Consider the following 17,216-nt stretch of genomic DNA (forward strand, 5'->3'; position numbering starts at 1 on the left):
AATGAATAGTGAATTTCCCCTTGATGTTCTTCCTTTAAACATTATAGTAACCTAATTTTCAATGCATTTTCGGAAAAGTAATTTTTTATTTAGCTTAGATAATGAAGATACTACTATTTTAAACATGATGTGGTAGTCAAAAAGGTAATGATTACTTAATGTTGGACCCACCTTAATAGCTTGTGGTGTGTTTTAATAGTGATGTAATATGTATGGTCAGACCTACTAATTTTCATTCAAATCAGTATTAACTTTTCTACATGTGGCTATACATTTTGTGAAAATATAATATTATTGGCATATTCTGTATATTTCTTTAATATTTTGGCAAATGATAGTTTAGCACTTTGAAGAATATGCCTTTCTTTAGTTGTTTTCTTTACTCATCTAGCATCTTTTGTTTTATAATTAAGAGGGAAGTTTGATTTAACCCAAAAAAGGAAAGAAAAAAAGTTCAACCTTTTTTTTAGTTGCTTTCTTTGCTCATACAACATCTTTTGTCTTTTCATTCACTGTTTTATTCAATTCCATACTTGTGATATGAACTCTGTAAGTTGCTTGACAAAGTACTTATTCATGTTTATTCTAAAAAAACAGGTTACGAATAAACGATCGAACCATAAAGTCCCCATAGTTGCTGCTGCATCATTGAACATTGCAGACTTTGCTTCAGAAGCTAGGGAAAAAGAAGAAATTTAAATAGTCATTCCCTTGGAAGCCTATAGTGGTGGCAATAAGAGCAACCTTTCACTTTGTGTAAGCAAAACAAATTTGCTTGATCTACATCGATAGTCCCTTTTTTTTCCTTATTTTTGGTTAATATGGTAGATTTTGTTTATGGCAGTTGTCTCTCAATCTTGTTGAATTGGGGAATGCTCACGAAGCCTCAGAAACAATGCCAAAGTTCGTCATGTCTGCTCCAGTATCTCCTTCCCCTGCAGAGGTTTTGTCGACAGACAGAAATGAGCTTTCTGTTTTGAAAGCAGGTCTGCAGAAAGTGAAACTTTTCAAGGGATTATCTACTATGCGACGAAAGAAGGTATGTCATGAAGAGGAGGGCAGTGATGGAAGGAACTCAGTCAGAAGTGATGATACTGATTTGGTATATCCAGTTGATACAGATTCACTCGGTGATTCGGAGGAAGGTGAATCAGATGAAGTGAAGGAGGATACAAGTATGCGGAAGTCATTCAGTTATGAAACACTTGCCTATGCGAAGCATGCTGGTGGATCATGCTACACAAACACGAGTGGCAGTGAAGATGAGGATTTGATCTTTTATAGTCATCACAAATCTGTTGCAGGGAGTGTGTATGCCGATGGTGCAACTGGAGAAGGTCAGCAGAGTTCAAAACGCAAAATTCTCCCTTGGAGGAAGAGAAAGTTAAGCTTCAGATCTCCTAAACCCAAAGGGGAGCCGTTGTTGAAGAAGCATTATGGAGAGGAAGGTGGGGATGATATAGATTTTGATCGCCGACAGCTTAGTTCATCCGATGAGTCTTCTTCAGGGGTATGTCTCCATCTTCTCTTACTTCCGTTTTTTTAATCTAAGATCTGTCCAGCATCCAAGTGAATTTGCACGGTGGAATACTATTTATCACCTCGTAATGAGCTTCCAGAGATTGATAACTTACCTCACTGCCTTGCATACTTCCTAATATAACTATCTTGCTTGCAGTGGAATAAATCTGAGGAAGGTTCAACTGCGAATGGATTTCCAGTCTCCGAGTTTGGAGAAGACAGTTTTGCTGTTGGTAGTTGGGAGCAGAAAGAGATAGTAAGCCGTGATGGGCAGATGAAGCTGCAGACTGAAGTCTTCTTTGCTTCAATTGATCAACGAAATGAACGGGCTGCAGGTGAAAGTGCTTGTACAGCCTTGGTTGCTGTGATTGCTGATTGGTTCCATTCCAACCCTGAAGAAATGCCTATCAAGTCCCAACTCGACAGTCTTATCCGTGAAGGTTCACTAGAGTGGAGGAATCTCTGTGAAAACAAGACGTACAGGGAGCATTTCCCAGATAAGCATTTCGACCTCGAAACAGTGGTCCAGGCTAAAGTACGCCCGCTCTCAGTAGTCCCAGAGAAATCATTCATTGGTTTTTTTCATCCGGAAGGAATCGAAGATGAGGGATTCGATTTTCTCAAAGATGCCATGTCCTTTGACAACATTTGGGATGAGATTTCTAAATCTGTTCAAGACAGTCCCAGTCATGGCAAGTGCTTCGTTTACATTGTGAGTTGGAATGACCACTTCTTCATCCTCAAGGTTGAACGAGATGCATACTATATCATTGATACACTTGGTGAGAGACTGTATGAAGGCTGCAACCAGGCTTTCATCCTCAAATTCAACAGAGACACTACAATCTTGCAGCTACCTAACACGGGTCAACAATCAGATGAGAAATCAGCTAGCACTAAAAAGGAGCAAACTGATAAGAAGCAGGCAACTAATGAACGGAAGATTCTCTCAAATAACACCAACGAAAAGATGGAAGAATCAACCGTTGCCTTCAGAGATAAAGTACCTGAAAATGAGGACGAACCGAGCCTTGTTTCCAAAGGTAAAGAGGCTTGCAAAGAGTACATTAAGAGTTTTTTGGCAGCAATCCCCATTAGGGAATTACAAGTTGATGTGAAGAAAGGGTTGATGGCATCTACACCACTTCATCAGAGGCTGCAAATTGAGTTCCACTATACAAAGAGCTTTAACACTCAGCTGGAATCGGAATCACCCTTGGAAGAACTGACTGATAACAGCTTGGCATTACGAACATCAGCAACAGCAGACTAAGCAATGATTAGTAAATCCGAGTATACAAACTTAACATCACTAATCCTTCTTTTTGTGTTTCTACATCTAATTTAGGAATGAAGGGAATGCCATATATCATACATGATTGCAAGTTGCAACTGGCTTTTAGTGGCTCTTGTTAATGTTTTCTTCCTCACTTATATAGGGATGTGCCAATGTAAATGACTATGGAAATGTCCATGAATATAGTACTTATTCTGTTCTCTCAAAGAGGGGAGGACGTAAATAATAAGTATATGACTTCTATACTGCTCTCAACTCTTCATTTGTCTCTAGACCATCAGTTGGATATTCATAATACAAACAACACAAAAGCATTGTCAAGAGGTTTTTGTACACAGTATTTGTTGCTGTCTAGCATACAGCATTGACAGAACTATTTTTCTATTAAATTGACCTATGCACATAGATTGGAAGCTTCAACTCAACTCCTCTAGTATCATATATAATGAAATAACTTTAGGGGTGCATCGAATAGAACATTTGTTATGGCCTATAAACTAGGCTGGAATATGAAACAGGAAAACTCCACTATGGCAACAAGCATACATCACTCACCCTGGAGTTTAAGAAAGTTTAAGCGATGTATATGGTTAGGTTCCATTTGCACTTTGTAGGCTCTAGCTTATCTTAACCAAATCCTTCATATGGGCTCGATGTGCACTTCCTTAGCATCACAAGGACAACCCTTGAAATATAAGAAAAAGATTTACATTACTCATAAAAAAAAATGTGGTGTGATAGTTGAGATTCCTTTTGCCTTTTTGTCGGAAGCGTTCCATCTTAGTAGACCTACCAGGTGCGACTCGAAATTAGTTGAATTTGAACCATATCTTGACACTGATAATTAGACAGAATGTTAAGATTGAATTGGGTCTAAAGAGCATGTCTCACCAATTTTTAACAATGAGGAACTTACTCCTTTTTGTTATTTGGATCAGCAACTCATCATCTGCCAAGGGTAGTCTCCCTCCATGCAGGAAACATTGCTCTAACAATATGATGCCAAAATAAAGTGCAACTTAACCTGAATATTTGTGGAAGATAAACTCACAAAGAGAAACGATAAACGAGTAAATGGGAGTGAAGAGAGGAGTTACGCGTTAACACTCGAACAAGGAAATAAACAGCGTACAAGAAATTACTAGATACACCAGTCATTGTAGCAGCTTAGAGGTATCATCAGTACCTTGTAAGGTAGGTGGTCTTTAAATGTTGTTAAAAATGGTTCTAGGAATCCTTATAAAAGGAATCACCACTTCATTGTGAATTGCAACAAGCTACATTATCAGCTACGGAGCAATACAATGAGTTCCCAAATGAATTATTTCCCAAGGTAAATCAATCTACTCTAAAGCGGAGATCTCACTCCATTCTCTGCATGTGAAGCCTGTAAACATGCCTAGATTGAGGTAGTGCCTGATGGTGACAACAAATGTTGAGAAGCTGTCGATATTAGGAGTGTTGCTATGTATCTTGAATGGGGATTTTCTTGACACAATTTCTTATAAGAATGCATGAAAGTAGAGGTCATTCGTGCTGTTTGCCAATCCAAGAATGGAAACAGAGTCTTGCTAGGAGCAATGCATGCAATTCAATCGCTTTCTGTTGAACAGAGATGAGTCGCAAGCTTGAGTACTCCATGCATGGATGAATCATCCTACAATGTAACAAAAAGATGAGAGTCCACAAGGCAAATGACAAGCAATTTAGAGTAGTAGAATGAATCGAACTAAAAGTGTATCATAGAATTTCTTACCAGATAGAGAATGTCAAAAGCTTTTCGGTAGCTTTCTAGAGAATCTTCCACTCTGTCATTCCTGCAACAATCTCTTTAAGTTTAGCAACTACCGCATATTAAAATCTCAGAATACGCTACAGGGAAATTAGACATTAAATCAAACATAACTAGAATGTTGCATAACTGTAAGCCTTTTCTTGTTCTCATGCTTTCTGAACTCAGTACTAGCAAACTTCAACAAATGCTTTGAATTCCACACCATACTCTATGTAAAAAGAGGGGCTTTCACCACTTGCATTTTGTCATAAAAGATGGAAAGCATTTATCAGGAAAAGATAACATATTGAGGATCTGTTTATATCCCAAGAAGTATAACTTAAACATGTCTACAATTATTCATTTTATTCTTAATGACATGCTCCAAATGAATTTGTGAATAAGTTGAAAAACATAGTCAAACCAAAAGTCCCATATGAATGACTCTTTAATTTTTAAATTTTTTTGAGTGAGAAAAATGAAAAAAATATTACAAAAAGTTTTAATGCAAAAGATTGGAAGTTCCTAATGTAAGAAAATATATTGTCAAACCATTAGGGAAAAGATTCTGGGAAGGTATATGTATTCAAACTTCAGCAGGCAATCACTGAACAACCACCTAATAATCTCAAACTCTACAAAATCCACAATTTAACAAGTTTTTCATGTTTCCAGAAGAGTGAAAGTATTATGTTGGAAGCTTATTGACCTATGAAAAGATTAAAAATATGAGGTAGGAAGACAAAAATTGCTCCTTTGGTAACTTGTAAGCCACAAATTCAAAGAGTAAAAACTACCTCTTAGTAAAAAAGAAGGGGCAAGGCTTGGCACTATATACCCTCACTCTTTCCCTACCCAAACTAGTTAGGGAAGGAGCACCACATGCAGCGGGGTAAGTCATCTCCTAACCATTGAATATCAATTCATAGGACAATGTGTCAACTGTCTAACTAGAACTCTTCCAAGATTTCAGAGGATAAAAAAGTGGATTGAGAGAGAATTGATGCTCACTAGTGTAATTCTTGCGGTCGCAATTTCCTTTACTTCAGCTTTTAGGACTTGTCAATCCGTTTGGAGAGTCAGGATAAATGTTTGTAGTTGGAATACAATTTGTATGCCATCAATATAAACTCGTTTCATCTTAATGTTCATGACTTGAAAATGTTGAACAACTCTAAATATGGAAACTTTTCTTAGAAAGGGTCAAAGCCTTGTAGCTGAAAACGATTTCAAATCCAATCGATAGTGGAACAATTCCTACTTCAATTATGGGATGTGATACTTAAATTCTCCAAACTAAGGAGTTACAACTTACGACAATTATAATTACAATCCATTTACCTTGGATATCACATATCCAACTTGAGGTGAGACAAAGCAAAACAACAACGACTTCATTCTATGAGGAGTGTCGTGTTCCATGATATCTCAGTATTGTTTAAATTTAATGAATTAGGAGACATGATGATATACTTACAGAAAACCCACAGATATTCTTGTTTCATAGTCTAAGCCGTCAGACATTCCCAAATCTCCAATGTGGTCACCAAGAAGTAGCACATTAGTTCTCTTTTTTAATGCAGATTTCTCATCACTCAGTCCATTCACGTCATCAAAGTGATCATGAAGTGGTGCAGCCATGTCAAGTGCATGCTCATTCTTGTTGAGTACATGGATTGTCTTACCTGCAGGTATCAGTTAGTGTTGTTAATTTTAGAAACAAAGATGTAAAATGACCACAATACAAGAAAAATATGTGCAATTGGCTTTGCTTGTAAGCCTTGCTGTTCCAGTATAGACCAAGTATGTGTAAAAGCTTAGTATCTAGCAGTAAGTACTAGTCAAATATTTCCAACCAATTGGCTTTGCTTGTAAGCCTTGCTGTTCCAGTAAAGACCAAGTATGTGTAAAAGCTTAGTATCTAGCAGTAACAACAACAACAACATACCCAGTGGAATCCCACTAGGTGGGGTCTGGGGAGGGTAGGGTGTACGCAGACCTTACCACTACCTCGTGGAGGTAGAGAGGCTGTTTCCGGGAGACCCTCAGCTCAAGAACATCAAATCTAAGTGACAGGAGAGCTATAAATAAAACATAACAACCAATCCAAAAGATAGTGAATAGTCAACAAAGGTGAAAAATTAGTTTAATATTTAAAATAATGACAATATTAGAAGTTCTCTATATTTTTAGTGGCATATTAATCTATGATAAAGGTCAAAATACTCATAAAAAGCAATAGATTCAAAATCAACGTATTAACAAAACTAAAACCTGTTCCCAACTGGTGATACTTTAGCTTAAGAGCAGAGTATTCCTCCATTGAAGCTTAAACTTACAACCAGTGGCCAATTCCTAAACTTTAGAGGTATAGCTAAAATTTGGTAACCTACGCAGATATACACATAATGAACCTAACCATCCATGGAAACTGCTTGAAGCACTTTCTAAAGTAAAAAGCACCTCTAAATGGTGATAGGTGATACCTTTGAATGACTGTAGGTGGCCATTTTCGTCAAACACCATCCTGTTGGAGACAACTCTAACATTCTTGAAAGATCTATGAACTTTCTGCTTCAGCACCTGGCAGATCAAGAAGATGAGAGAATCATATCTAAAGCCAAACTGGACAAACATAACAGGATCACATACACCTGTTATGCATCAAGACCACCGATAATCCTTAAGAACTAACCTCCTCTATTATGTCAGCTAAACCTGCAGAGAATATAAGAACAGGAACACCTTTTTCCTGCATACCAAACAATCCCAGCTCATTACTGAAGCAATTACATGTGAGATAGTAGAAGGTCAAAAGGAAATTCTTCTAAAAAGAGCTATTCTGGGATAAATTCACTACTAAATTTGGCATTAGCATGAATTCTGCAACTACAGTAAATGGAAACCAACACATCATTTAGTAATACCACAGTTCAATTTCACTTTCTCTAAAATAACATTTGAGCTGTGGTTGAGCCTGACATTCTAGGGACTTTCAAAAGTCGAATAAACAAAAACAGAAGAAAAGAAAATAATCAAGGCATTTCCTCTAAGGTTCTTAAGTGCTTGGAATGACCCTATTATCCATACTCCGGCTTTTTGATAAACTAATACCATCAAATTTCTTTCCAATAATTAGATCACACAAGGAAATCACAATGGTTCATATTTGTTGCATTGGCCTTCATCAACATCATCCCAAGATGTCTCAGAAAACAACAACTGATGGTGGCTAACTGTACCTCCAAAAGTTCAAGAAGTTCAGTTACACCATCCCTGAATGCAATTGTGGCTTTACCCACGGAATTTTGAATTCCATTGTATGTAACGCCTCCTTCAATGAGAAGAGCATGTGTTTTTCCCCACCTGCAGAAAACAAGTTAGACATTAACACATGGGCCATGGTACGACAATCCCTTTAAATTTCACCAATCCGATGATGGTCCCCATTTGCTGATATAAGGGAGCTGGATATACTACTACTCTTACGATAAAATATAAATATTATCTCGGAACTTCATATTATCTATTTCACTTGTCAATAACTCAAAATGCAATATATAACACGAGTCTGGACTGATTCTAGCAGTACAAAATCATAACACGTACCACTCTTCCATGAGCTTGGTTTTCTCATCAAGGGGAATTGTTGGATCAAATTCTAAGGGCTGATAATACTCATATAATTTCTGCCTCTTGTCATTGAACTCAGGATCCTCCTGTTGTAAAACATTATAACTGCCTACAAAATTCGTTATTTTGACAAGTCCTTCACTTGTGACCTAAGAAACGTATATCAAATACTATTGATAGCTGTCTGTTCCAGACAAGCTATTGTAATAGGATAATGTTGTATGAAGTGGATAACATACCTTGGCCTCGGCAACCATCTATCCGATATTTTGTCAATGTGCCATCAAAATCTGCAATTACCTAGAATGTTGAAATAGTCAGTAAGTAAAAGGAAAAACCAATTAGAACATGGTAAAATAAGCATGGGTATGTGTGTGAAATGTTCGAGGTTCTAGCAAAGACACGTACTTTACATTAATAAATGTCAATATTTCTGTACATAGGTCAAATAAAACATGGAGCCTAACATAATAGCATCATCTCAAACCATATGGAACTGAAAAGTAGACCCAACATCCATTAGTTGGTTTTAACCAAGCGCATGACAAAAGCTTTAAATAGCACTAGACTGGAATAACAGGACTAACAATTGTATGTCCTTCACCCTAACTCCTCCACGTGTTTCTCAGTCCCATTCTATTAAGATCACCTATAATCATGATCGTTTCTACTTTGGTTGAGATGAACTTAGACCAAAATCATGTTGACAAACAGTAATATAGTTCAAACTCAAGTGTTTACTTGATATTAGATCTAACCTCTGCTTTCCAGATGCAACTAAGCAGCTGTTCAGGAAGTACAAGAGACAATGAGCTGGGCACATGTACCCTTAATTAACCAAATCTTACGGGTGGTTCAGTTCACAAACTAAGTTATAGTCCTAGTATTATAATCCTTGGACTAATTTATCCCACCTGGGAAGTGGGATAAAATAATAACAAATTGGATGGGATAAGGTGGGATACCTAGGATTAAGTTTGGATTTGATTTATACATTGTTTGGTTGATGGTACAATTTTATTTTCTTATTTTCTTTTTTAAACTAATGGTTCAATTTTACTACCATCAACAAAATTCAGTATAATTCTAATCCTAAACTTAATCCTAGGATACCACCTTAGCCCACGTACCAAATGACTCCTTAGCACATAAAAGAAGTTAAACATCAGATAGAAACTTCAGAAAGGTGTGTATAGTTGATCCTGGATAACAGAACTTTTCCGGAAGCATGCCATGACTTAGACAAATACAATCAGTTAGATTCGACATCTAAAAGTATATCCTACTAGCAAGCAATTAACACTTCAGATACATATTTTTGTCGTAGTTTATATAAGGACCTAGGGATTAGTATATGTCAGTACAGGGTCAACTAACCACTTACAAGTTTACCTATCACAGCCAAGAAGCATAAGAATGTTAAAGCTACCTCATCCTCACAGACAAGATAACCAATGAAGCTTTAACCATGAAATAACAAGTTATCGATGAAGTTTTCCATATATACACCCAAGATCAACATTACTACTCCCTAGATAACAACTCTCTTCACGGAGAAATGGTGTATTATACAGTTGCCAAAAGTTCCATTGATCAGATTAACAAGCAGTACAACAATGTCTTAAAATCAACACTCCACATCCTCATTCCCTACTCCCAAAAAAGTACCCCCTCTGTCCCAATTTAAGTGTCTTACTTTCCTCTTTGGTCTGTCCCAAAAAGAGTGTCTCTTTCTAGACATAGTAAGTTTTCCAATTCCATCATTCTACCTGTCAAGTTGACCACAAGATTTAAAGGACTACACTCATTTTTAATTTGAAACCACCATATTCAAAAGTCTCAATTTATTTCTTAAACTTCGTGTTCAGTCAAACTATAATATGTTGCTTAGACCCTTCAAAAATGTAAGTGAATGCGTGTCGTATTCTCCAAAAGTAGTGTATTTTTGGATAATCTGACACGGATGCAGTATCAAAAGTGAAGAGTCCACGCAATTTAGAAACTAAGACAGTTAAATTGGGACGAAGGGAGTACATATACACAAGAAATTAGAAATTCAACCCAATAAGTAACATGAACAAACACATAAAGCTCATAACTTTTGGGACTAAATCCAATTCATGCATTACTCTCAACATAATTCACAACCCAACAAAACAAAACAAAAACCAACAATGTAAGATTCACCTGTAGCTTTGCAGGACCCCCAAGTCGAATTGCAGATATTTTCTTTTGCAACAAATTAGAATCATCCACTACAACTTGTGACTCTGAGCCATTAACAACTATTTGTTCCATTCGCCCCTGATGTTTACCACTCTGACTGCAACACCACACTCTACACACACATATATCAAATGGGTCATCAATTAAACCCGGAAAAAATACAGAAAAAATTGGTTACATACATATAGACAAATGTATTGTAAGTAATTCGTATTTTTCATTGTACTGATAACATTAAGCGTACGTAAATGTGAAAAAAAAAATTACTCACCTGAGATTGAAGTGAAAACAGTATTCAATGTGAGATATCTCTTGCTATTACCTCTTTCAAGTTTATTAGTTTTGATGTTTTTGTTTGGTTGTTTTTAGAATTAAAAAAAGAGATCAAAAATTTGATCTTGGTATATTTTATGAGAATGAGAACTCAATTTGTTAGAGCTACTGTTGTTATTGAGAATTCTGCCCCATCAACAAATAGTTGAGAATTGATCAAAGGCCTTGACTTTTGGTGTGGAAGCTTGACTTTTTATGAGGGCTATGGATTTGTGTCTTTCTTGTCTTGTAGGGACTAAGCTTTTTCTTGATCATTGTCATGTCATGAAACTTGATCATATAGTATAATTTCTTGAATCTCCAAAAAAAATAGTAGAAGTGTTTTGTTTTTTGTTTGATCACTGTCCTTTAAATCATCCAATCATGAATTTGTGATCTAATAGCATAATTTCTTGACAAGGACAACATAGCCAGTGTAATTGCAGAAGTGGGGTCTGCGGAGGTCAGACCTTACCCCTACCTTGTGAGATGGTTTCCGATAGACCCTCAACTAAAGATATTGAATAATTTCTTGAATCTCTTTAAATTAGTAGAATTCCTTTGTTCTTAGTTTGGTTTGATGATGGAACTCATCACCAAAGCTGTTTTTCTCTTTGAGTTTGATTACAAACATAAGTGTGAAAAACTTTGGATTAGAAACAAAGTGAATGAATAGTGAATTTCCCCTTGATGTTCTTCCTTTAAACATTATAGTAACCTAATTTTCAATGCATTTTCGGAAAAGTAATTTTTTATTTAGCTTAGATAATGAAGATACTACTATTTTAAACATGATGTGGTAGTCAAAAAGGTAATGATTACTTAATGTTGGACCCACCTTAATAGCTTGTGGTGTGTTTTAATAGTGATGTAATATGTATGGTCAGACCTACTAATTTTCATTCAAATCAGTATTAACTTTTCTACATGTGGCTATACATTTTGTGAAAATATAATATTATTGGCATATTCTGTATATTTCTTTAATATTTTGGCAAATGATAGTTTAGCACTTTGAAGAATATGCCTTTCTTTAGTTGTTTTCTTTACTCATCTAGCATCTTTTGTTTTATAATTAAGAGGGAAGTTTGATTTAACCCAAAAAAGGAAAGAAAAAAAGTTCAACCTTTTTTTTAGTTGCTTTCTTTGCTCATACAACATCTTTTGTCTTTTCATTCACTGTTTTATTCAATTCCATACTTGTGATATGAACTCTGTAAGTTGCTTGACAAAGTACTTATTCATGTTTATTCTAAAAAAACAGGTTACGAATAAACGATCGAACCATAAAGTCCCCATAGTTGCTGCTGCATCATTGAACATTGCAGACTTTGCTTCAGAAGCTAGGGAAAAAGAAGAAATTTAAATAGTCATTCCCTTGGAAGCCTATAGTGGTGGCAATAAGAGCAACCTTTCACTTTGTGTAAGCAAAACAAATTTGCTTGATCTACATCGATAGTCCCTTTTTTTTCCTTATTTTTGGTTAATATGGTAGATTTTGTTTATGGCAGTTGTCTCTCAATCTTGTTGAATTGGGGAATGCTCACGAAGCCTCAGAAACAATGCCAAAGTTCGTCATGTCTGCTCCAGTATCTCCTTCCCCTGCAGAGGTTTTGTCGACAGACAGAAATGAGCTTTCTGTTTTGAAAGCAGGTCTGCAGAAAGTGAAACTTTTCAAGGGATTATCTACTATGCGACGAAAGAAGGTATGTCATGAAGAGGAGGGCAGTGATGGAAGGAACTCAGTCAGAAGTGATGATACTGATTTGGTATATCCAGTTGATACAGATTCACTCGGTGATTCGGAGGAAGGTGAATCAGATGAAGTGAAGGAGGATACAAGTATGCGGAAGTCATTCAGTTATGAAACACTTGCCTATGCGAAGCATGCTGGTGGATCATGCTACACAAACACGAGTGGCAGTGAAGATGAGGATTTGATCGTTTATAGTCATCACAAATCTGTTGCAGGGCGTGTGTATGCCGAGGGTGCAACTGGAGAAGGTCAGCAGAGTTCAAAACGCAAAATTCTCCCTTGGAGGAAGAGAAAGTTAAGCTTCAGATCTCCTAAACCCAAAGGGGAGCCGTTGTTGAAGAAGCATTATGGAGAGGAAGGTGGGGATGATATAGATTTTGATTGCCGACAGCTTTGTTCATCCGATGAGTCTTCTTCAGGGGTATGTCTCCATCTTCTCTTACTTCCGTTTTTTTAATCTAAGATCTGTCCAGCATCCAAGTGAATTTGCATGGTGGAATACTATTTATCACCTCGTAATGAGCTCCCAGAGATTGATAACTTACCTCACTGCCTTGCATACTTCCTAATATAACTATCTTGCTTGCAGTGGAATAAATCTGAGGAAGGTTCAACTGCGAATGGATTTCCAGTCTCCGAGTTTGGAGAAGACAGTTTTGCTGTTGGTAGTTGGGAGCAGAAAGAGATAGTAAGCCGTTATGGGCAGATGAAGCTGCAGACTGAAGTCTTCTTTGCTTCAATTGATCAACGAAATGAACGGGCTGCAGGTGAAAGTGCTTGTACAGCCTTGGTTGCTGTGTTGCTGATTGGTTCCATTCCAACCCTGAAGAAATGCCTATCAAGTCCCAACTCGACAGTCTTATCCGTGAAGGTTCACTAGAGTGGAGGAATCTCTGTGAAAACAAGACGTACAGGGAACGTTTCCCAGATTAGCATTTCAACCTCGAAACAGTGGTCCAGGCTAAAGTTCGCCCGCTCTCAGTAGTCCCAGAGAAATCATTCATTGGTTTTTTTCATCCGGAAGGAATCGAAGATGAGGGATTCTGTCACGCCCCGAGCCTACACCCTGGGCGGAACCGGCATCCGGAGACCATTTCTGGCCCCAAGCGAACCCTTGGCCTGGCTTTCTTAACTCAGCGGAAACCTCAACCGAATAACTCAATGCAATGCAATATTACAAAACAACTTAACTTATAAAATATGCCCATAAAGGCAACTCGAATCTCAAAATAGAATATTTACATATATATATAGATGAGAGACTCAAAACTAACTGACTGACTGTCTGTCTATGAAGCCTCTAAAATACTGAGATGGATGTTGGGACAGACCCCGCAACATCCTAATAAAACAAAAACTAAGAACACAAAATAATTGAGTCCTCCGGAATGCAAGGAGGCTCACCACTGACTCTGGAGTGCTCAGCTGGATCAACGACGTGCAGGATGTTGATCCGGGGTACCTGAATCTGCATCATCAAACGATGCAGGCCAACTGGCATCAGTACATGGAATGTACGAGTATGCAAGCTAGAAAACTAAGCAACAGAGGCTAGAAGGAAATCTGGAAGAAACTGAATAGCTTACCTGGCTCAACTCAACTCAACCTGACTGACTTCTTTCAATATAAGGCAATTTAAAACAAGTGCGATATAAAGAAAGACTGTTTAAAACATGCTATAAACTCTGTGTGTATACAAAGATACAATAAGCCTGAAATGTATATAGAAATACAATGAACTGATGTATATAAAAATACAATAATCTCTGTGTATGAAAAATACAATAACTGCTGTGGGAGCTTCTCTAACCGACAACCATCACATAAGAGCTATAGTGATGATACAGCGATCGACCTCACGCTGCCAGAGCATCTTATACCCGGCCAAAGGTATAAGACCTGAACTGCCTAATGGATCCACTAGTCTAATCTGAAAAGGACTCATCTAAAAAGTATGATCCTTTTCTACCCATGGTGGCTAACATGGTTCTATGGGGGCTGTGGGTTCTTTGAACGCTCCCCCAATTCGGTGCTCGATACTACTCCCAAAAATGTACTGGCTCTTATGTTTTTAAAACATATTTCTTCCTGCTGATATGAGATAATTACTCAAAAACTAGCCCGAAGGCTCTTTTGGAAATCTCAGTTTCCAACCTTGTTTAAATGTAAAAACATTTCTTTAAAACTTCTTTGGGAATACATAGTTCCCTAATAACTTTGAGAAAAGAACTCAACTTTAAACTCTTTACTTTACTTGAACTCTTGGCTTGATGTGAAACTCTAACTTAACATGAAACTCTTAACTTTTGACTTGACTTGAAACTCAATACTTAACTTGGAACTTGAGCCTTAGAATGAAGTTAAAACGCTCAATGAAGACTCTTGGAAAACCTTAAAGACTTGCTTTGACTTACTTACTTCTAAGCTTGACTTCACTTGACTTGGAAACTAACTTCACTTGAATTGGAAACTAACTTCACTTGACTTGTAGTTTTACTTGACTTTTGGAAGTACCTTGGAGTGTTGGAAACAACTAGGAAACATAGGTATAATACCTAGGAACATGTATGAAAAAAGAAATGGTGAATGAAAGGGAAGGATTGGTGTCCTTGGCACTAGGAGAGGTGCAACAGCCCAGCCCCTTTTTCCCCAAAAATTCGACTTTTTCCCCTTGTTTCTTTCCAATTCTAAACCCTCTCAACCTCAAGGTTTCAGCAGCAACACTTAGAACCATAAAGACCCTTATTATACAATAGATTCAACTCAAAAATCACAGCCAGAAATCTGTACTAAATCAGCAAGAACTTCAACACAACACCACTACAACTTCAACAACCAATAAATCTTCTCTTGGAATTAAAAACGAGTTGGTGTGTGGGGGTATGAACCAACCAACACTAAGGATCATCAATCTCTCAACATACAATAGATCACAACTCAAATACACAGCCCAATCCTGTCCCACAACCAACAATAACTTCAACAACACAACTAACAACATCAACAACAACTAACAACTTCAACAACTTCAACAACAAATTCAATCTCTTCTCAAATCATAAAAACGAGCTTGGTATGTGGGGGGAAAGGATAAACCCACACTAAAGACTCACATACCTTGATAGGGATCACCCCCGACGAAAATCCACAATGATCTTGACCAATCTTGTTGATCTCCTCTTTCTTCTCTTCTTCTTCTCCTTCTTCTCTTCTTCTTCTCTTGAACCCTAACTCTTTCTCTTTCAAAATGGGACAGAATGATCCAAATATCAGCCTAATACAAAAATATAAGCTCAAAAGAAATGATTTGTGAAAAGACCAAAACGCCCTTAAATTTCCGGAACGGAATCCCTGCCAACTGCCCAACTTTCAAAGATCATAACTCCCTCATACGAACTCGGAATTGAGCAAACTCAGTGGCGTTGGAAAGATCGTTCCACAAGCTTCGAAACCATAACTGGAACTACTCCTAACTCATCCTGAGCTAGGAGTTATGACTGCTCAAAGTTGGCCAAAAACTCACTGATTTCCACACTTAGCCAAATTTCCAAATTTTTGAACTTAGCCAAATTTTCCAGATTCTGGACTGCCAAATTTCCAGATTTTAAATTTTTTTTTCAAAAAAAAGACTATTTCCAAATTTCAAGCTTCTTCATATTCATTTTTAAATTGTCGGATGTTACAGATTCGATTTTCTCAAAGATGCCATGTCCTTTGACAACATTTGGGATGAGATTTCTAAATCTGTTCAAGACAGTCCCAGTCATGGTGAGCGCTTTGTTTACATTGTGAGCTGGAATGACCACTTCTTCATCCTCAAGGTTGAACGAGATGCATACTATATCATTGATACACTTGGTGAGAGACTGTATGAAGGCTGCAACCAGGCTTTCATCCTCAAATTCAACAGAGACACTACAATCTTGCAGCTACCTAACACGGGTCAACAATCAGATGAGAAATCAGCTAGCACTAAAAAGGAGCAAACTGATAAGAAGCAGGCAACTAATGAACGGAAGATTCTCTCAAATAACACCAACGAAAAGATGGAAGAATCAACCGTTGCCTTCAGAGATAAAGTACCTGAAAATGAGGACGAACCGAGCCTTGTTTCCAAAGGTAAAGAGGCTTGCAAAGAGTACATTAAGAGTTTTTTGGCAGCAATCCCCATTAGGGAATTACAAGTTGATGTGAAGAAAGGGTTGATGGCATCTACACCACTTCATCAGAGGCTGCAAATTGAGTTCCACTATACAAAGAGCTTTAACACTCAGCTGGAATCGGAATCACCCTTGGAAGAACTGACTGATAACAGCTTGGCATTACGAACATCAGCAACAGCAGACTAAGCAATGATTAGTAAATCCGAGTATACAAACTTAACATCACTAATCCTTCTTTTTGTGTTTCTACATCTAATTTAGGAATGAAGGGAATGCCATATATCATACATGATTGCAAGTTGCAACTGGCTTTTAGTGGCTCTTGTTAATGTTTTCTTCCTCACTTATATAGGGATGTGCCAATGTAAATGACTATGGAAATGTCCATGAATATAGTACTTTTTCTGTTCTCTCAAAGAGGGGAGGACGTAAATAATAAGTATATGACTTCTATACTGCTCTCAACTCTTCATTTGTCTCTAGACCATCAGTTGGATATTCATAATACAAACAACACAAAAGCATTGTCAAGAG

General features: G+C 37.3%; 2 protein-coding genes and 1 pseudogene across 3 annotated transcripts in view; 2 read left to right on the top strand and 1 right to left on the bottom strand.

Moving 5' to 3' along the window:
- The window catches only part of LOC125835859 (uncharacterized), a 15,302-nt gene extending 12,410 nt beyond the window's left edge, over window positions 1-2,892 (top strand). Inside the window, exons 2-4 of the mRNA XM_049514960.1 lie at window positions 598-756; window positions 845-1,510; window positions 1,679-2,892. Coding sequence (XP_049370917.1) covers window positions 896-1,510; window positions 1,679-2,794 — 1,731 coding nt within the window. The 5' untranslated portion in view covers window positions 598-756; window positions 845-895 and the 3' untranslated portion in view covers window positions 2,795-2,892. The remainder of the gene's footprint in view (window positions 1-597; window positions 757-844; window positions 1,511-1,678) is intronic.
- Window positions 1-10,559, bottom strand: part of LOC125835872 (uncharacterized) — an 18,051-nt gene extending 7,492 nt beyond the window's left edge. Inside the window, exons 1-9 of the mRNA XM_049514971.1 lie at window positions 10,413-10,559; window positions 8,465-8,525; window positions 8,202-8,334; window positions 7,835-7,958; window positions 7,288-7,344; window positions 7,079-7,175; window positions 6,070-6,277; window positions 4,575-4,635; window positions 4,075-4,475 (exon numbers count right to left, since the gene is read on the bottom strand). Coding sequence (XP_049370928.1) covers window positions 4,410-4,475; window positions 4,575-4,635; window positions 6,070-6,277; window positions 7,079-7,175; window positions 7,288-7,344; window positions 7,835-7,958; window positions 8,202-8,334; window positions 8,465-8,525; window positions 10,413-10,523 — 918 coding nt within the window. The 5' untranslated portion in view covers window positions 10,524-10,559 and the 3' untranslated portion in view covers window positions 4,075-4,409. The remainder of the gene's footprint in view (window positions 1-4,074; window positions 4,476-4,574; window positions 4,636-6,069; window positions 6,278-7,078; window positions 7,176-7,287; window positions 7,345-7,834; window positions 7,959-8,201; window positions 8,335-8,464; window positions 8,526-10,412) is intronic.
- On the top strand, window positions 9,784-17,135 carry LOC125835733 (uncharacterized; annotated as a pseudogene). Its single transcript, XR_007443422.1, has 5 exons — window positions 9,784-9,843; window positions 12,028-12,186; window positions 12,275-12,940; window positions 13,109-13,558; window positions 16,204-17,135. The product of XR_007443422.1 is annotated as an uncharacterized LOC125835733 (transcript).
- The last annotated feature ends 81 nt before the right edge of the window (window positions 17,136-17,216 follow it).

Source organism: Solanum verrucosum, unplaced genomic scaffold (assembly GCF_900185275.1).
Source record: "Solanum verrucosum unplaced genomic scaffold, falcon-dt-bn FXZP01000128.1, whole genome shotgun sequence".
NCBI lineage: Eukaryota > Viridiplantae > Streptophyta > Magnoliopsida > Solanales > Solanaceae > Solanum > Solanum verrucosum.